This window comes from Cyprinodon tularosa, unplaced genomic scaffold (assembly GCF_016077235.1).
Source record: "Cyprinodon tularosa strain WSP-4 unplaced genomic scaffold, ASM1607723v1 ctg85, whole genome shotgun sequence".
NCBI lineage: Eukaryota > Metazoa > Chordata > Actinopteri > Cyprinodontiformes > Cyprinodontidae > Cyprinodon > Cyprinodon tularosa.
In genome coordinates, this window is record NW_024039618.1 from 707,952 (window position 1) to 728,530 (window position 20,579).

The window sequence follows — 20,579 nt, forward strand, 5'->3', positions numbered from 1 at the left end:
TTGTTTACATGCACTCGTCTGAAGCACGAATGCCATATTAGTTTGGAGCATCTAATGATTTATTTACTCTTTTCATATAAAGAATTTAAAGAATTCTTAAAAACAAGAATTTGAAGCACAGGTTTAATTAATTGTCTTTTCAACTATTCCACAAAGGTGTTAACCTCTACATAAAATATTAAATATGAATATGAAACCCTTACTAAGATTTATTTAAATGTACTTCAAGAGGTTGTACATTTAACAAAATCTTCTTGTGGCCATCTTCTTGAAAAATACCACCTTTAGAGGAAGAGAAATAAGGTAGGATTTTTATGAACAATCCTGGAGAAAAAGGGTTCAGGCCTGTCTTGATGCAATCCAGTATAGATTCAACAGTTAATGTATACTGGATTGCTTCCATACCATTGTAAAAATGGGTTCTAGTTAGACTACGGTAATCAAAGACTGGCCTGTTTATCCCCAATGGCGAGATGCATCTGGAGTATATGAAGAACATTATACTAACTGACAGGCAAGGTGGTTGCATAATAATGTGGTGGTTTGTCTGCAAAAATGGACGGAATAATGGTGGAGGACTTCATCCAAATCCTTTAACTTTTTTCTATTACAGAAACAACTTGATAGTTGAAATTGGGACATGGATCTCACCTCACTATTTATTTTGGTTGAAGTAGGATAACATCCTAAAAAGTCCAACATTAATATTCCAGTCATTCAAATGAATCTATGTTACATTAAGGACAGAACTGCTAGTTCTTAGTGTAATCATATTACCGGTAATATTTTTTTTTTTCCTCTTTGCAATTTCACATCTTTAATTATAATTATGACAAAATTGCAATTGAAAATATTTCAGATTTTCTTTAAGCTACTTCCTTTAACTATAGCCATGATTTACTTTGTCTTTTATTTCTGCATGGTTTTCCTCCTCTGCATCTTTGTTTTGCATGAATGAGTGTCTAAACCAACCAAGCGCTTCATTCTCTCTGGTCTCATCACTATCTTTCCCTTTTATTAATTTTGTTGTTGGGTCTTCTTGATTACTTTCTTCTTCAGTTTCCATCATGGTAATCATCAGCTGAATCTGGACTAGCTCTGGGCTGTCTCAGCTTGCTAACAAAATGGCTAACTGTTTCTGTTTTTAGGGTTTCAGCAACCTACAGGCACTTCAGTCAGGAGGGAGAACGAGTCGAGCAGCAGACTACAGCTCTACATCTGAGCCTTTGAACAATAAGGTGGGCTGGGAGATGTTATTAGATTATGGTGCCCACCAAGCGCAAAATTGGGGTTAACAAGTTAGTAACCAGATAAGGCAGTTTGCTTTCCTAGTCTGTTAATTATGATCTCGTATTAATAAAGTATGAAAATAGGAAAAACAATTATGTGGCAGCAACAAGTTATATATGTACAGAACTGTATCAATGCAGGAGCCCTTTGTTTTCTTTTCTTTAGATGAAGTCTACAAAGCTGTTCACATTGAATTTTATCTTGATTTATGGAAATGGCAACGGGTTTTTTTAACATTTCTGTACAGATTTTATGAGTTACTCTATCAAAAGAAAATATCCAGCTGCAGGTTAGAAATACAGCTTTTCCCTTATCACTGCTCTGCTGAACATATTTCATACCTGCTGTCATCATAAAAGCACGAGTGTGGACACAGATGTTTAAAAAGTCTTTGTGCTTTGTGGAATATTAAAGATGCGTTAGGGCTAACCAACATTAATGTTAAGGAAGATTTTTGGATCATTTTTGCACCACTCCATATTACTAATGTGTGTGCCTTATACCCTACCAGACTGATTTTGTGCTTTGAGAGGGTTGCTCAGTGCCTTAACAGTCATATTTTGCATCATTTACTAATTATTTTTACTTGTTTGCAAAGAATATTGTTAAGAAACTGTTCCTCCATTATTATCTATTATAGGAGTACATTTTCCGTTTGGAACCTGGCAAAGTGGACTCTGGAAAAGGAAAATGCCCATATGATCCTAAACTTACCAGTGTTTCTGCCCTCGTCAGTAAGTTCCTTTTATTACTGCTTTTTTTCATGCTCAAGGTAATAAAAGATGCTGTAAAGGAAGACCAGGGGGAAAAAAGTTAATGACAGCGTAAAATCGGGAAATGATTTAAAAGTATGAACAACAATCAAGGCATTTCAAGAAAATAAAAGAAAATGTAAATTTAACTGAAGTAAATAAAGCATAAGACACTGAGCTTCAAAAACCACACCAGATCTTTGTTCCTTAGTAATGTCCTAATCAGTTGAGAACAATATCAGATCATTGTACCCTTTTGTGTAGCTATTAATCATTATCTTATTAATTAAAACAGAAGTTATCATCTATTTTTTTTCTGATGAGCAGCATATTTTCTTGGCTTGTGGTCATATTGAAAATCTTTGCATTATTTGCATGAGGATCATTTTACAAGTTCAAAAAGTAATAACTTCATTAAAATATTGTTTAATTATACGGAACTCCAAAGAATAAACCTCCTGTGTTCCTAAACCAATAGTCTAAAATCTAGTTTATAAAACAATAACTTGATCATTCAGTCAACACTAACTGGTTGGGGCTCAGTGGATTATCATTAATCACTGATCAGGCTTTTATGTTAGTGGGTGGTCTTTAGTTGTCATCAGCTTACAGGTGGTCAGACATGGCTAGTGATAAGTGTCCCATTGTGTGTGTCCATATCTCTGAGTCTGAAAGAACTTATGTTTAGCTGCAACATACCAGCTCCATTTCAACTGACCTGAGGTAACCATCAGAGTTAGCAAAAAGAGTTACAAATCATATCCTTTAGTTTTTGCTAATCAACTGTAGCATAAGTTTTTGTTTCTGATTATTTTGAATTGATTTATTTAGGGTAACAAAATATTTTTTCTCAAGTTTTGAGAAAGTTCAGAGCCAACCTTTAAGGCTGAGGAATGGTTTGGGGTGCACAAGGGTTTAGAAGAAACGCAAGCCTGAACAAACGCTGTAGGGGTTTATAATAATAGTATTCTCAGAATATACAGGGGACAGTCCACCACATAAGCAGGGGTAAAGATATTGGGACAGAGAAGAAACGCTTCACACACACCAAATATGACTGTGTTCCATCTTACAAACAATATTGCTTTTTAATGCAATTCTTTCTTGCAAAACAGAGTAGACTCAGAGTAAAACCATGAGAATTAATCAACATTTTAATGTCTTTAAATAGGATGTAAAACTGTAACATGCCATACCTAATTAAGGTGCTTACGTTATGTTTCTCTTACCTTTCTCTGTTCAGTCTTTTTGTTCTGTTAGCTGTAAATCAAAGCCAAAAGAGTTTAATATCTGCTGATTATATATGAGCCAGGGTCATTTTTATGTGCAAAGTACATGTCCTAAAATATACCATGAAAGGAAATATTGTGAAAAAAAGTTATCCTAGGAGGAAAATTATAAAGTTTAATTAATAATGTTTTCAAACCTCAAAATGTGTTACTATAACAGGGGAAGCAGGACTTTTCTAGTTTTTCAACTGATCATCTCTAAATGCTGTTATGTTTATTATTTCAAAATAAGAGGGGAGCAAAGTAGAGAGAGACAGATGCACCAACTGGACGATATTTTGGGTTGATGTTAGTATTTTTTTTTTTTACATTTATTCACTGATTCATTTTCTGAGGTCATGTAAAATGCAAGCCTTGTCACTCCCTTAATTTGCTATTGTTTATAAATGTTTGTTTTTAGTTAAAATGAGACTTGTGCTCTTATCAGTTAAGCTGATATCAAAAGAATTTGTATCTGCATGAGTCTCTATAACTCTGTATAAACGGACCTATAGAAAAAGTTATTGTGCAAGTGCATGAAAAAAGAACATTTGCAATGCAAAGTTTAGAAAGTGTATTGAAGTTGTACAATTATAAAGCTCTGAAATCTATTGAGTTTTGCCTTCATTGCTTAAAAGAAGAATATTTCAATTCTGGAATATTGACTTTGCAGCAAATGCAATCCTTTTAAAACCTCTCTAATCTCCTAGTAAAATAAGTTTATTAATTGCTTACAGATAAAAGAAAAGAAAACTTTATTCAAACTATTAATACTTTATCTTAAAGCTACTGCTTACACAACCAAGTTAACTACAACATAAAAGATTGTGATGCTGGCCAATGGTGATAAGGTGAATTCTAAATTGAGCTGATAATATTTTGTGCCAGCTCTGAGAGTGATCTTTTGAAACATTAAAACCACTGAAAGTTAAATGAAACTGCATATTTTGCAGTGCTGAATTTGGAACGCTTAGGGCCTAATGTTGAGTTTATATAGAAATTAATGGTGTCAACATTGAGTTGAAGGGTTTTTTTGTCTTTTTTATTTTTAAGAAAGTTTAAATTTCATGGTAAATGAACACAGGCCTGGAAGATGGCATCCGCCTTTGGATGGTGATGGCTTTCAGTGATGGGAATTTGGCTTTGAGGGAGCAGTACCATGAATGCAACATGCTACATAAACCAGGGTTTAATGTATTAGGCTAATAGGCTACCTTCCTGTTATGTTAACTATTAAGACTAACTTAAGATTGTAGCAGTGCTTTACCTAACACCAGGGGGATTTTACTAAACATTTTTACACAAAAAAACAATAAAAATTTTCAGTCACAAGTATTGGATAACATGTTGTGTGTGTTTTGACCTGAGAGTGTTTGAGGCTTTTCTAATCCTCTCCTCTGCCTTTTTCTCTTCACTGTGACTGACAGATGGAGAGCTCTACGCAGGAGTCTATGTGGATTTCATGGGAACAGACTCCGCCATCTTCCGTACTCTGGGGAAGCAAACAGCCATGAGGACCGATCAGTACAACTCCAGATGGTTAAATGGTAATGTCTCAGCTCACCACTTGATCTGCATCTGCCTTGATTTCTCTCACTTTTCTATCCACAAACCATTTTGAAATTCCTTGAACATTGTAGAACCCCACTGGACTGTTTAACAAACCTCCCTAATTGTCGCTCCAGTGTCGACGAAGATTGTTTGCACCCTGGTCCACCTGACCCAATGATTTTTCATTTGATTCTAAAACTCATTATCGTCAGCAAGCCTGCAGCATCTGCAGCCTGAACCGTGCTGTAGTTGTGAGGAAAATCCTGGATCATTATAGTGATATTACTGCTGGTCCGCTGCTTTTTGGTTGATTTTTCTCCCAAATCAATAGCAGACTTCCCGTCTGTGTTGTTGGCTCCCAGATTTTCCTCTGACCCTGTTGCCCTGACAACAGTCTCCTGCTGGCGATCTGGCGAATCCGGACACCTGAGTCCTGCTAATCAGCCGTTTTGAATTGTACTGGCTAACACCCTCCCCCACATGACGGGGGTGCTGGTTGCTCCCCTCCCTTCTCTGGCTTTTTAGTTTGTCCCTATTTGGGATGCTGGTCTTTCGCAGTGGGGTGGAGCTGTCTGTTTTGTGATTCATGTGGTGACCTACAGAATCAGACCCAGGAGTGCACAGACGTTACCACCGAACAGAAGCCTAAATGTTTCCTAAAATTTGATTTAGTAACTGTTTATTCTATACAGACAAATATCAAATGCTTTTAGGAAGAAATACATTACAGGTGGAACTTAGTAAGCTAGAAATAATTGAAAAGACGGTTTTATTCCCATAATGTAATTAAGAAGGTAAAAAGATTCATTACAGACACGTTAATATATTTTAAGCATTTTTCTATTTTATTTTTTTGTAGTTGAATTTTAGTTAGCACATTTTTCCTTCCACTCAACTTTTCCAATAATATACTTTCCTATTACACATCTTCCAATCATATTCTAATGTCTAAAAACTACATTTGTCTAAAAAAAAAATGACTTTGTATCAGCTTGGCCAACTTAACAAGTACTGCACCATTTGTTGAAACATTCCTTATTGCATGTAATCAGTATTAATTTTTCATTAGTATTTTGTTGTTAATTTTAAAGAAAATTTAAAGGAAATCACTCAAAACTTATTGCCTAGATACATAGACAACAGAGTAATCTGTTAAATGAAGTTAAATTAAATAAGTAAAACAAGAAGCTGCAAGAGATCTTTGTGAAATAATTGGACCCTCTTAGAAGCTCTTGACAAACACAGAGCTCCACCCTTCTAATGGGCTTGCCACCATTTTTTTTCTCTTTTCCCCACAGATCCAACTTTTGTCCATGCACACCTGATTCCAGACAGCTCTGAGAAGAATGATGACAAGCTGTACTTTTTCTTTCGTGAGAAGGCCTCTGAGGTGGGCCAGAGCCCCATGACGCAGTCCAGGATAGGGCGGATCTGCCTGGTGAGTTATTACACAAGTTGATAATCACCACTGAGACTTTAATGAATCTGAGGCTTGGTGAGTTATTGTCTTCGGCCTTTTTTCATTAGTTCTTCCTCTTTTGGGGGCAGTTATGCAGTGTGTTTTGCAACATGTTTTAATACATGCTGCGTATAGAAAAAATAAATGATGGTACTATGAATCAAATCAGTGTATATACAGGCGCATAAACAAAAAAAACAAAAAACATATACCATAACAAATATTCAGGTAAGAGAATAATCCAAGATTAAAACTTACATTTTTAGTTATCTGCATTATCTGTGTAATTAAAGCATGCTTTATTTACATAAAATACCATAGAACTTTTGCAACCAAAGCAGAAACTAAAGAGTTTAAAACGACTTGAACTATGACTAACCAGGCAAGATAAGGATTTATGGTTATCTAGTCACCACACGCAGTAAAAAGGATGGTAAAGAAGAGAAAAAAGGGAAAGAAAACCTCCCTGTCCGATTAGGCAGCTGCACTAAAAGTTACATTTATTTTAAGCTTTTTACATGTCAGGGTTTCCAACATAACTGTTTATTTTTAGGTCCGGAAATTATTATGTATTTAAAATCTTTTGTGACATTTCTGTTTGGAATATCATTTTTTCCCCGTTGTATAAAGCTAAAACTGCATGTAGTCATAAAAAAATATAATAATAAACATCATAAAAATAAGAATTGTCTTTCTATTGCATCTTATTCTTGCTGCAGGTCAGTGACATTGCATAGATAGCATGACACGAGTAATCTGCTCAGTGCATTGCTAAACTAAAGAGAATAATGTTTATTTTGATGTGTCATGATTTCAGATTAAGTTCATTTAATTATTCTTTCTAACACAAGTTAAAACTTAAAAAAAATGTGTCTTTTTACACCCTACAAATAATTTAAACGCAGCTAGATTTCATACCCTGATTCCTTTTTCTCAGGACTTTACTCTTCACCTCAGTAGCGTGAGCAGCAGCTGGCTGACCCCTTGTTAAGATGGTGATTCTGATCATTATTCAGATTAACTTTGGTTAACAGCTGTTTGAGACACCTGTTGGAGAGCTACTGTTGGAGCAGAGTTGATGAGTGACTTTGGAGCAGCTGTAAAAATGGTTGTTTGGATTTGATTCCTGCAGAATGACGACGGTGGACACTGCTGTCTGGTCAACAAATGGAGCACCTTCCTGAAGGCTCGTCTGATCTGCTCTGTGCCTGGAGCTGATGGCATTGAGACACACTTTGATGAACTCAGTGAGTCATATGATTTTCACTTTTCAAGTTCTCCCCCATTGAGACTCTCAGAGGTCCATCATCAGTGGTGTAATCCACCTGTTGGCAATTAACTCCAACTTTGCAGTTTTTAAACCTGTGTGAAAAGTGTTGCTTTATCCTGCTACAAAAGACGAGCTGCAGCTTTGGCAATTTACAGATCGATTTCTGCAGCTCAGGGGACCTATAATGGCTCTCCAGGGAGTCAGAGCAAAGCACATATATTGAATGTCCCTGACCTCAGAAGAGAGCAAGCAGATGGGCCATTTATAACCACAACTTTCAAAACAAGACTCTGCAGAAGGGCTCTATGTTGATGGATTCAGAATCAACAACTCTGTCATATGTACAGTGTGCTTTAAAGTTGTTTTGCATATTTTCAGCATGATGTTCATTCCCAGTTACTCAGTGTGTCCAGTAGTCTTTGCAGTTGGGGATAATGATAACAAGTTATTGTTTCAGAACTAAAATTAGTCTGCTAACTTCTGCTTACAGCTACATGAGGTACATTACATTGAATTTTTAGCTATAGGTTAACATAAACTGCAGGCATAACGATTCAGCTTCACTTGGGGCTTTAGATTTTTGCAGAAGTCACTTACCCATTTATTTCAGTCAGGTGTTTTGGACCCGGATGAAAATTTATATTGGATTCATTCTGTAATAGTCTAACTCTTGGATTTATCAGAAACTCCACTCCTTGAAACCAATTGAAGCTTGAAAAACAACACAGAAAATCTCCTAGAAGGAAGGTAAACCTACAGTTTTTTTTTTCTCTCTCTCTGCTGTAGCAGAGGTAGGGGAATTCAGCTAAGTTGCTGCAGTAGCTTTGAGAAACGTTACCGTATACTTTTATTAAATTGTCCTTTATACCCGTTATAAATCATACAAACAGTTCAGAAAACAGAGCATGTTCTATAAGCATGTAGTGGTGCCTTTTTAAAACGCAGCAATCACTTTGTTCATTGCATTCAATCTCCTTAAACATTGTGACATTCGTCACATTCCAATCTTAACCTACTATTGTTTTCATTACATCATATGGTAGACCAGTTCCAAGTGGCACATAATCGTGAAGTTAAAGGAACATAATAGTGAAGTTAAAGGAACATAATCGTGAAGTTAAAGGAACATTTGCTGCACAGACCTGTTCACTTGTTTTATTGATCATTTCAATCAGACTAAATGAGGCAGCAAAAGACTTGAGATTGTTTAGTTTACTTTCCAGTAGGAAAGCAATTGTAACCATACAGCCAGAGCTACCACGGAATGTTTTATATAGAAAACACCTAGATCAAATTTGGAATATATAGATAGACTTGAAAGGTGCTTTTTCAACTTTATAAAAATTTTCTTGAGCTATCTTTCTGAAAAATGTTTTTTTTTTTTTTTTTATATTCAAAGGTGGTAGACACATCCCAACAAAATAACTGTAACTATAGCGACACATTGTTCGGAAAAGGGTTGACTTAGGGGATGTGAATTTAATATCCAATTACAAACATTTTTAAAAAATTCTTACTCAAACCTTTTTTCCTTCCAATTGAGTATGCACTTCTTTGTGTCGGTTTAGCACAGGGATCTGCAACCTGCGGCTCTTTGGACTCTCTACAATGGCTCTTGATAGCATCTAAAAAGAATTTGATAACTAATTGATGACATTCAACATTCAACAGAATGACATTAAAAGAACCAGGAATCTGTTTTTAGAGGTATTTTTCTTCTAATTAGCTTGGGGGTTATGCATTTTAATATGTTTTTCTTTTTACATCAAATAATAGGCATATAGTAAATAGAGAGAAAAAAAATCCATCCTTCATTTTTATTTATCTTTTTATCTTTTTTCTAATATTTAAAAGCTAAGAATACAAATAATCAGTCAGTAACTTAAAATAGCAGCAGATTTCCTATTGCAGATATTTAACAAAAACAGTAGTTTGCGTTTTATCGGAGGTCATGTATTATTTTGCAGCTCTAAATGATTTTTACTTTGCCAGAACAAAATGGCTCTTTGGATTTGAAAGGTTGCAATCCCTGTTATAGCACATCAAATCTGAATAAAATACATTCAACTCTGTGGTTGTAGTGTGAAAAAATGTGGAAATATAAAAAAAAGAAATGTTGAACTATTGCAAATCACTGTATTTAGATGCACAAGTCAATATCAATCAATAACATTTAAAAAATAAAAAGCTGTGAGTTGAATAATTAGCAGGATCCTATACTTGTCCTGCAATGGCGCTCTGCAGATGTTCTCCATGCATTAAAAGTGCTCAGCATCTGCAACAGAAAAGCACTCTGGTGTTGTTGTTTCTTTATCTCGTAGTTGTGCAGGCTGACGTTGGCAGCCTCTGAGCAGATCGGCCCTCGTCGTGAGGTTAATGTGCATCCTGAGGTGCAGCATAACATCCCACAGCACCGCGGCCATTCTTACCACAAACCACAGTCGGTCTGGAAGAAATGTAATGCGTGTCCCGATGAAGCCCAGCAGAGGCAAAGGAAGACTTGGATGAGGACTCAGGAGACAGAACAGAGTAGGGTTTAACAGACGAGAAAAGATTCACTGTGTTGCCAGAGCAAAGGAGGACTGCAAAGAGAAGTGAAGCCAAATGGATGTAAAAGAGATCACAATATTCGGTGGAGAAAAATAAGAATGAATTTATGGGCTGTTAGGTTTTATTGCCTTTTCTGAAGTCATGGACGGATGAAGCTTTACTTTTTTACATCTTTTGGATGTAGCAGTATGCAGATCCCAATGTTTCTTAATGTTCACAGAAAGTTGTGATTATTGATGCATTTAAATGAGTTTAACTGGTTATTTTAACTTATTGAGCTTCATATTTAGCAGTATGTATCAAGAAACTAAATACATCCAACCGATTTTAAATAACTGCAACTGATTAAACTTTGTTGTTTCCTCCTATAACATCTCATTTAGTTCAACTTGCATTATTCTACATCCAGTAATTAAATATGTTTTCCAGCATGTATTTTGTTTAGATGGCCTCAAAGTCTTTGTGTTCTCTGGCACGTCAGAAACAAACATCAGATTGATGCAACGTGTTCCCAGTTCTCTGCTGATTTATTTCTATTCTCGCTTTCCATAGCCAGAAGCTATGTCAGACTGGCGTCAGATGGGTTATGAATCTCTGCTTTGTTTGCCAAAAGTTAATTTTCACTTCAGAAAGCAGATATTACCTGTCATTCCATATCCTGGCCTGTTGACTTAGTTTTCTTTTTAGAAAATATTTCAAACGTGTGATCAAAGGGGAGCTTGTTTATCTTTAAAACTATGCACAACTCATTTTTCTCATGCAAGCAATTTGGATTTATGCTCCTCGTTTGTTGATTTTTTTTGCTGATCAAAGCCAAATGCTTGGGGATTTGGATTTAATTAGTTGTAAAGTGCATTCAGGTGATGTTTGAGCTACATTTTTGAGTTTGAAATACGCCTCGTCTTTAGTCTCACGAATGTCCATAAACAAACTGTGTATAGCTGGGAAACTTTCTTTGATGGGATTTTCTAAAGACTTAAAAGTACCAGATATTATCTTTCTTTTGTTTTTAAAAGTTTTCTTTTAATAAATTACCTATCTTTGCATGGAAGCAAAACAATAAATGGACCGGTGTGTGCATAGCCTGTCTACTTCCAATTTATTTCTCTTTTCCTCCGTTTTGTTATTTTTTTGCTCTTTTCTCTCATGAAAACATTAGTGGATACTCACTGCACACCGTTGCCATGGCCCCACGGTGCCTGTATTGCATATGGCTCCTATTAAATTCATGTTTCAGCAGACATCTCTGTTTCACTCCTATTCCCCACTGAGACCGAACCACTGTAGCTCCAGGTTTGCAAGAGTTTAGATTCAGGATCTCACCGAGACTCTGGAAACCACAATTCAAGGGGTGCTCATTCTTAACAAACCCCCCCTCAATGGAAGCAAAATGTCTCCATATGTCACAATTAGGATTTTTTGGGGTCGGAACGATGTTTAAGTCTCAGGATCATTTAATATGAGACACTAATATTTTCTTTTCAAATGTTTTCTAAGAAAAAAAAAATGTCTGTTTGTTTAATTTGAATCTGAAAGAGGTTAACTTCAGCATGGCACAAATCCCAGGAAGTGCTCTACATTTGTGCTGATCCATCAAAATAATGTTTTCAAGTATGGACGTTTATGGCGTCCGTACAACTTCACATTGTTTATGGATGTGACTAATTAATGTGAAAATCATGTCATCATCTAAAGGGGATGTGTATATCCAGCCAACCCAAGACACAAGGAACCCAGTCATCTATGGAGTCTTCTCAGTTTCAGGGTGAGTAATGGCTTCTTTAAACTCTAATTTAGGTGTGGATGTTAGGTGTACTTTAGTGTCTGTCAGCAGTACATGCTCATTTCCACTCAGCCGCAAGGTGCCTGCTCTTTGTAATGTTACAAAGCTCCATTGGTTGGTCAGAATCCGCCTATTTAAAGGAGACAGAAAAGTGAATGTTCAGCACAAAAATAGGCGCCGCTCTTTGAGAGTCTTTAATAGAGTCAGTCAGATTTGATAGCGGGTTGTCAGTCACTACATGGAGACTATATAATCTATTTTTGTAACACAAATTTATAGAGGGTCACAAGTAGTCTGGATCTGACCTCTGGAAGATAAAGGTCAATACCTCAGTTTTTTATTTTTAAAGCAGTCGTTGTGTGTGTTCGTCCCTGGAGAATATAAACTTGAACATGATTGAGATTTTTGAAGAGATCACAACATTCCCAAATCTACAGTGTTAAAGGAGAGAAGCTAAAAACTCCAAACTCTGGCTGTAATAAGTTCAATATATTAATTGGTATTCTGGCATTTAAAAGATAATGTTTTCTTCAAATAAGCTTCTCTTTTTTTGCCTCCTCTGACTTAATTTAAAAATCCTAACACCAAACAAAAAATACTACATATTTGCACCATATATAATAATGCTCCGAACTTCCATATCAATCAATTTTTTTGCACCATGTTTTTTTCCTCCCACACTGTTTATATCTGATCACTGCTGCACTTTATGGAATGGAAATGTTCATTTACTGTCTGGAAAGCTATACTAAACAAAATTTTGTTTTGTATACACTCTGTTTATACAAAATGACAAGAACAGTTGTCTAAGTCTTAGTCATCCTACACATATATTTCTTCTTACCTTAGTGATGGCATCCTCACCAAGGATTGTAGCTGTTAAGCCAGTTCAATATGGTGCATTCACTGACTTGAAAATTATCCTTTTTGGTTTTTTTTGTTATCTTTTTAATATTCCATTTGGGCAGTCACCTGTCTTTGCTAATGTATGTTCTATATGTCAGAGTTTTTTGTCTCTGTATGGTTGTTCCAATAGTAGGTGAGAGACTGACTACTTAGATGCACAACCTTAAAAAAAAATACACAACTCCTTCAAATCTGTAGACTGAGATTCTGCCTGTGCACAGTTTAGGAAAAGGTGTGCACCGAGTCATAATAAACACTTTTTGATTAATGTATTGGAGAAAATAATATTTTTACTTCTGCATTTGCCATCATGCAATGTAAGAGTTTTAGCCCAGCTGTTTAAAGCAAGTGTGGTGCTAATGATAGGGGCTCATGACAGGAGTTAGAAACATATACACCAGCGTGATGCAGAGCGAGCCTGTAGTCCGGGATTTTTTTTTTCTTCTTTTTTCTTTCTTGGCAATAAGTGGGTGTTTGTATGTCAATGTGTCAGACAACTTGACTCTGGTTGAGTCAGTCTGAATGTTGGTGCGTCATAATGTTCCTGCAAAAAAAGGCAGACTTAATATGTGGGAAGGAAATCATTTCTTTCTCACAGTAATCAACATCTGGGTGTGAGTGAATCTGGGTACTGCTTAGGTAATATCTTTGCAAATATTTTGTTCTTGTCTGTTTTCATACAGATCTGTGTTCAAAGGCTCGGCAGTGTGCGTCTACTCCATGGCTGACATCCGTATGGTGTTTAACGGGCCTTTTGCCCACAAAGAAGGGCCCAACTACCAGTGGGTGGCATATTCTGGGAAAATCCCCTACCCTCGACCTGGCACTGTGAGTTAAAGAAACAAACAAAACAACAATGATGATGACATAATCCACACACAGGGGGGAAGATAAACGGCAGATGAGCAGATTTAACATTAAAATGTTCCATCTGTCAATAGTGTCCTGGAGGTACATTCACTCCAAACATGAAATCCACAAAGGATTACCCAGATGAGGTTATCAACTTCATGAGAAACCATCCCACCATGTACAACGTTGTTTACCCGGTTCACAAGCGCCCCCTAGTGGTCAGAACAAATGTGGACTATGAGTTCACTACGCTTGCTGTTGATCAAGTTAGAGCTGCAGATGGGAGCTATGAGGTGCTCTTCCTGGGAACAGGTCAGTGATTTTAAGCCTCACACTCTAGCTTTTAAAGATTAGTGTAAAGATTCAGTTTTGAACAGAATTCTGTAATTATGATTGTCTGTTTATCCTAAAGGTTTCCAAAAATGATCCAACACCATTCTAATAAGAGGATAAATGTTTTTGTTTGTTTTAGATCGTGGGACAGTCCAGAAAGTCATTGTCTTGCCAAGAGATGACTTGCAGACAGAGGAATTGGTTCTAGAGGAGGTGGAGGTGTTCAAGGTCAGTCTGGAAAAAACAAAAACTTATCCAAAAATCCTTTTTTTATTTGTCTTATTACCAAGAGACGCAGTCAGGCTTGTCCTAAACCAAACTTAATTTCAGATTTATTTATAATATGACTTGCAGTTTATTTCCTATAAACTGTAAGAATAGAAAAGGTCTGCTGCAGAATTTGAGTCCAACAGACAAAGGAAATTATCCCCATTTATGCCTCTCAGTATATCTCCCTAGTTTCTGTCCAGTGGTTATGAAAGGGAATAGAATTGCATACAAATACATACAGCTGGGTGATGCATTTATACAGCAAAAAAATCTAAGAGTTCTTAGTTTTTTTGTGCATTTTTTTTTTTGTGATAAGTTGCTGCCAAGTGTTTTTTGTGTGCACATCAATTCTAGAGGATAAAGTAGTTTTTTTGTAACCTGACAACAGCCAGATGCAGCGAGACATGCATCTGGCTGTTGTCAGATTAGTTTTTTTGTAGTTGTTTTTTATTACTTTCTTCTGCTTAGTTGGCTGATATGTCTCTACTGTTGGATTTTTTCATAGATTTCAAAAGTTTTTGTTTTTTACCTTGTGTTTATGTTACATTTTATTTGCCAATTCAGGTTCCCACCCCAATCACCACTATGAAGATTTCATCTAAACGGGTACGTTACCAAGAACTTCCTTAGAGCACATTTTAATGACAAAAATCATAACCTTTTTAATGTATGTTTACAAGTGATGGCAGTTTCATCATGTTGCAAACTAAATGTCTTTATTTGAGATCCTCTCTGATTTTGGGAAGACATGAAATAAAGTAAAGCAAATGCAAACATTTAAGCATAAAGGATAAATATTTTGAACAATTTCCAAGACAAAAAAAATCTCACTTTTATTATCAAATATATAAGAAATAGTATATGTTTTCATTTAACCATGCCTTGTTATGCCTTTTATTGAGTTTTCTTAGACGAGTAGCTATAACTGAGTCAATAAAGCCAACTTTTTCTGGTTTTTAAACAATTTTTTTCAGGGATTATACTATTTGTTTTGGAGTAGAAGAAGACTAGCAGAGTTTAAGAGTATTATGGGTCAGCTGCTGTTGCTGACCGTCATTTTCATATATCTACTCCTTCACTTACTCGTTCTGTTTTTGTTTCTTTTAACAGCAACAACTCTATGTAGGATCCGTCCTGGGTGTGACCCACCTTGCTCTGCACCGCTGTGATGTGTATGGTGAAGCCTGTGCTGACTGCTGTCTGGCCCGGGACCCATACTGTGCCTGGGACGGCAAGTCCTGCTCCAGATATTCTGCCTCACAGAAAAGGTGAGACCAGAGCAGCCTGGATGTTTACATATGCAGCAAGTTCTCTCTTGGATAATAATTCAGCACTGGATGTTTAAAAATTTTTGCTGGAACTGAACTTTATTTTAACACAATGGTTTTGTCCTCTTAGACGGAGCCGGCGACAGGATGTAAAGTATGGAAACCCAATCCGTCAGTGCAGAGGTTATAACTCAAATGGTGAGTTTCATTATGTTGCAAGATGGTTATCAGGAAACTTTTCTAACACAAATGCATTAATTACTTAAAGTACTTACTTTACATGTTCTTTCATAGCAAATAAAAATACTCTGGAGACAGTTCAGTATGGAGTGGAGGGCAGTACTACGTTCCTGGAGTGCCAAGCTCGCTCTCCTCATGTCTCCCTGAAGTGGCACCTGCAGAAGGAAAACAGTGACAGGAGGAAAGAGGTGACTGCATGGACAATAAAATAATGGTTTTGATTTATATCGTCCCCTGCTTTTGCATAGGTCAGATTTGAAGTTAGTTGATTAATTCAACTTGGAAACTAGACTACACAAATGTAGCTGTATATGGAAGAGTGAGAAGAAAAGAAAAATTAGGACGAACATTGGAAGAAGCTCTGTTTACTGTTTGTAATGTGGCTGACAGTATGATGGCAAACAAAGGCTGCGTATCATGAAAAAAAATCCCCCTCTGTAAAACATGGGGGGATGCTTATTTAACCTGTAAAAGAAAGTCTAGTCTGAGTCGATGATATAATGAGATACAGGAAAATCTTTAGAAAAGCTGGTTTCTGCAAAGGATTTAAAGGTTCCCTTTCTTGCATTAGCCCCAAAGCATACAGTCACAGCTACAATGGAAAAGTTTTAATCAGACTTTTTTACTGCTGAGAACCAGTAATCTTGTTTTTTTATTTTTTTTAATAAATATACACTTGTCTACACATATACATACTTTTAGTTACAAAGACATACATATATATATATATATATATATATATATATATATATATATATATACACACACATACCTACACACATCCACATTTATCCAAGGGGAGGTACAGAGTTGGCCATAATACACAAGGTAGAGGGGTCACTTATCAAGACAGTAACAGGTGGTTATTGTGTACATTTTTGTAAATACATTTTCAGTGTGGGCCAAGATCCAGACAATCTGGAATCTGGCTGATTATCTAGGGTTATGGTGGCCTGTTCCATAGCAACCAATTCCAAAAAATCTTTGTTCCAATTCTGTACATCAAAACAATTATAGTTCCTTTCCTTCCAGTTCAGCAATATTATAATCTTGTATTTTAATGTTCATAACAGGCAAAAGCGTAGTTTTGTACAAGCTCAAAGACAGTCTTGGCATAAAAAACTTATAACTGTATTTGCAGCAAAGGATGGTTCTACAAACTATTTATTCTGGGGTTTAGAACAAATGTAGGTCATGCTCCGAAATTATATTGACATTGTTGCTTATAATCTCAATAAAAAAAAAAACATATGATCGGGTTTTAATAGGACAAAATATGAATGTTTTACCATATTCTGTCAGTGTGTGTCCATGATTTATGAAACTACCCTCCTTTTGCTACTCAGATACGCTCAGAGGGCCGCATCCTGAAAACTGATCAGGGTCTCCTCATCCGTTCGCTGCAATTTTCTGACAGCGGCATCTACCACTGCACGTCCACAGAGAAGAACTTCAAGCACACTCTGGTGAAGCTGCAGCTTGTTGTCCTCTCCAGCCGTACAGTCAACAACGTGCTGGTGGATACGGGCAACCCTGCCCTCCCCCAAATTCAGTCCAGCACATGGACCCCTAGTGTCGGGCAGTACAAGGACCTGCTGACCATCCTCAGCCAACCGGAGATGGGGCTGATCAACCAATACTGCAAGGACTACTGGCAGAACGGGGACGAAGGCCTCGGGGATAGCAAACCAAAAACCCTGAAGGAGTTGAAGGAGCAGAAGAAGCCCCGCAATCGCCGACATCACGAGGACCAGACGAATCCAGCAGAGACATGAAGAGTTTAGATGGACAGCCTGTCACCTTCAAACAGCACCCTTTGTCTACCTTCTTGTTTCCCCTTACAACCCTCTATTTAAGGGAAACGACTCCATTCAACAGACCATGAGAAAGAAAGCATCACACAGTTTGTATGTAACAGTTGGAAGAACAAACACAATATTTATTGTAGGTTGTACAAAGTAATTCTTTCTACCTATCTAGAAAACACGTTTTTGTGAATAGATCTGTGCAAATATTGTTATAATACTATTGTTATTATAATTATTAGCATTATTGTTTATGACATTGTGTTATTATGTTGGAAATATCTTTGTTTAGTGTTTCCTTTTTTAACAGCAACTATTTCCCATGACTTTAAAGATGTCCACACATACCAGAGTGGATAAACTTCCTATTCTTTGGGCTGTTGGATCTATTGACTGCTGGCATTGCCCTTCACCAGAACAGCCATTGCAAAAAGTGGACACTAAAGAACTGTACATGAAGCAGAAAACAAACTACCTTTCATAATGAAGGTAGGAATGCAGATAAACTGCAGCTGCAGCAGCTCGTTACAAACTCCCAGGAAACTCAAGTAAAGATTGCAAACTGCACTGTACCTATTCTTCCATGATAAGTTGCTGCCAAGTGTTGTTTTTTTTTGCTTGTATGTAAACATCACATCTCATTGTTGTGTTCTCGACATCTTGTTAGAAGCTGTTTCCTTTTTTTCTTGTTTTCTTTTTTCGGAGGCTGAAGCTGAAAACGGAACAATGCCTTCCCCTTCTTTGGAGGTTATTCCAGCGGGCAGCTATATGTCAGTCTGTGATTTAAAAGATATATTAGAGAAAGCACCTTTTGTTGACAGATTGGTAATTCTTATTCAATTCTATAGAAAGTTCTGTTTTTAAAAATGTTGAACACCCTATATGCTACAATGCTGTGAAAAAGTATTTGCCCACTTTGCTTTTGCTGTTTTGTTACATTTTAATAGTTCTAATAATTAACCAGCCGTTAATACCAGGAACAATTAAGCAATTATGCAGCTTTCCTTTGTTTAATTTTTAACGGGGGAAAAAAAGCTAATCCTCACAAGTCTGTCATGTGAAAAACTATATCAGTCGTTTACATCTCTGTGAAGATCCAAGCTGGGGAGGATTTAAAACACAAACAGCTTATTTAAGGTGATGCCTCATCATCTGAATCAGATTTAGGTCAATTATTTAACTAGATTCATGTAAATTACCTTTTTTTTGGGCCATTCAGATAAACTTGTTGCTGTGCTTTGGACCATCGTCCAAAGGGGGTTGAGCTCAAAGTATTTAATTATTATAAAGGGTATAACTAATGTTTCCATTATGTAATGCAAGTTGCTATGATCCTGAAAGAGCAAAGAAGCCCCTTGAACATCAAACTGCTATACCAACATAGTTTTTTTTGTTGTTTGTCTGTTTTTTTTATTTGTTTTTTTGGGGGGTGGGGGTTGTTATATTTGTTTTTTTTTGTTTTTTTCTAACAATATTTAAATTTTAATTTCAGATGTAATAGAGCTTTAGCTCATTTGAAGGGGGCTTTCTAATGGATGCTATTTTTTCCCCAGACTGTTTCTTATTATTGAGCCATGAACGCTGATTTTATCTGAAGAATGTGGTACCTGCAGTGCTTTTGGTGTTAATTTGTGACTTTCTGGATAACTAGTATGGGTCGACCACTCCTGGAAAGGTTCTCAGCTCTTTCATGCTTTCTCCATTTGTTGGAGTCTCTAAGCCTTTGACACGGTTTTGTTACCATTTGCAAACTGATGGAAAACAAAGTAATCAATAATTGTTTTTGCTTGAGTTTTTTAGCTCATGGCATGTGTTTTTTTTCCCCCTTTGAGATATTATTGCCTACTTGGCGTTGGCAGGCTTGAGGTGATTTCTGAACCCTTCATGTCTGTCAGTAACCAGAGCCTGGGTGTAGATAGTGAAACTGAACTTGGTTGTCCAGTCACCATTAATTCAACATAAACAGATGATTAGTTATTCATACAGATCCAGGCTAGTTAGGATTTTCTTTTTTTGCTATATTAATCATTAAAATTGATATTAGGAACTATATTTAACAATTATTTATTTACTCAATTACTTTTCATTATTAGAAATTGTCGCAAAACGTAACACTTTTTCACTGCACTGTAGTTTTTTCATTCCTACCATTTTCATGTAAATATTGGTGAAAATAATGTAATCAGTCTACACAATTGTGCAGATTTATAGTGCTATGATAACTGGTGCTGTACTTTATGTATCATCTGGTTAAAAGAGAGCTTCAGCAGCTCTATTTGTCCGGGTATGGAGCCATCCTTTATTACTGGTGCCACAGACTTCTTACAAACGGCGTAGAAAAATGAAAAAAAAAAAAAAAAAACAGTACCACAATCTTCAGAAATTGAATTTTAAATGTGCATGGCATGTACAGTGTATGTATGTGGTGTTTTTGTCTGAAATGTTGCCGTGGATGTCTTGATTGTTGTCGGAATTCAGACCTTTTTTATTTTGGAAGAAATGCTGAAAGGTTAGAAAGGCTGATTACATTTTTCTTTTTTTTATTTTCATTGTCAGATATAAGATGTAGAGAAAGGACACAGGTCTGCATTTCTGTTATGTGAATCTGTTTTCTCTGTATGACAGGTCTGTGAGGTAATGTATAATAAGCACACTTGGTGGTAATGTAATGACTTGTAAAAACTTATATCTTTTCTTCCTTGTCAATGTTGCTAACTAATAAATTAAAGCTCTATATTTTATAATAACAGGTGTTCTCTAGTATTTTACAGTAAATAATAATAATGGGAAAAAGTACCACAGTAGCACTATTTTTGTTCAATATAAATACCTTTAAAAACACATTTAGAGAAGAACAGGAAAACTTGTTTTGTTTCTAGTATCAGGATTTTTGGGGATAATTTACAATACAAGATAAATGGCATTTGAACTATTATTTATACCCCTTGGAATAATAAAATCCTCATGGGCTTTAAAAAATAA

The 20,579-nt window shown here is 36.2% G+C and overlaps 1 protein-coding gene across 1 annotated transcript in view; it reads left to right on the plus strand.

Annotated features, from left to right (window-relative positions):
- The window catches only part of sema3fa (sema domain, immunoglobulin domain (Ig), short basic domain, secreted, (semaphorin) 3Fa), a 64,610-nt gene extending 44,266 nt beyond the window's left edge, over positions 1 to 20,344 (plus strand). Inside the window, exons 6-19 of the mRNA XM_038272960.1 lie at positions 1,149 to 1,238; positions 1,931 to 2,024; positions 4,738 to 4,857; positions 6,160 to 6,299; positions 7,453 to 7,567; positions 11,836 to 11,905; positions 13,513 to 13,657; positions 13,771 to 13,993; positions 14,154 to 14,242; positions 14,849 to 14,890; positions 15,395 to 15,552; positions 15,683 to 15,750; positions 15,847 to 15,980; positions 17,139 to 20,344. Coding sequence (XP_038128888.1) covers positions 1,149 to 1,238; positions 1,931 to 2,024; positions 4,738 to 4,857; positions 6,160 to 6,299; positions 7,453 to 7,567; positions 11,836 to 11,905; positions 13,513 to 13,657; positions 13,771 to 13,993; positions 14,154 to 14,242; positions 14,849 to 14,890; positions 15,395 to 15,552; positions 15,683 to 15,750; positions 15,847 to 15,980; positions 17,139 to 17,567 — 1,917 coding nt within the window. The 3' untranslated portion in view covers positions 17,568 to 20,344. The remainder of the gene's footprint in view (positions 1 to 1,148; positions 1,239 to 1,930; positions 2,025 to 4,737; positions 4,858 to 6,159; positions 6,300 to 7,452; positions 7,568 to 11,835; positions 11,906 to 13,512; positions 13,658 to 13,770; positions 13,994 to 14,153; positions 14,243 to 14,848; positions 14,891 to 15,394; positions 15,553 to 15,682; positions 15,751 to 15,846; positions 15,981 to 17,138) is intronic.
- The last annotated feature ends 235 nt before the right edge of the window (positions 20,345 to 20,579 follow it).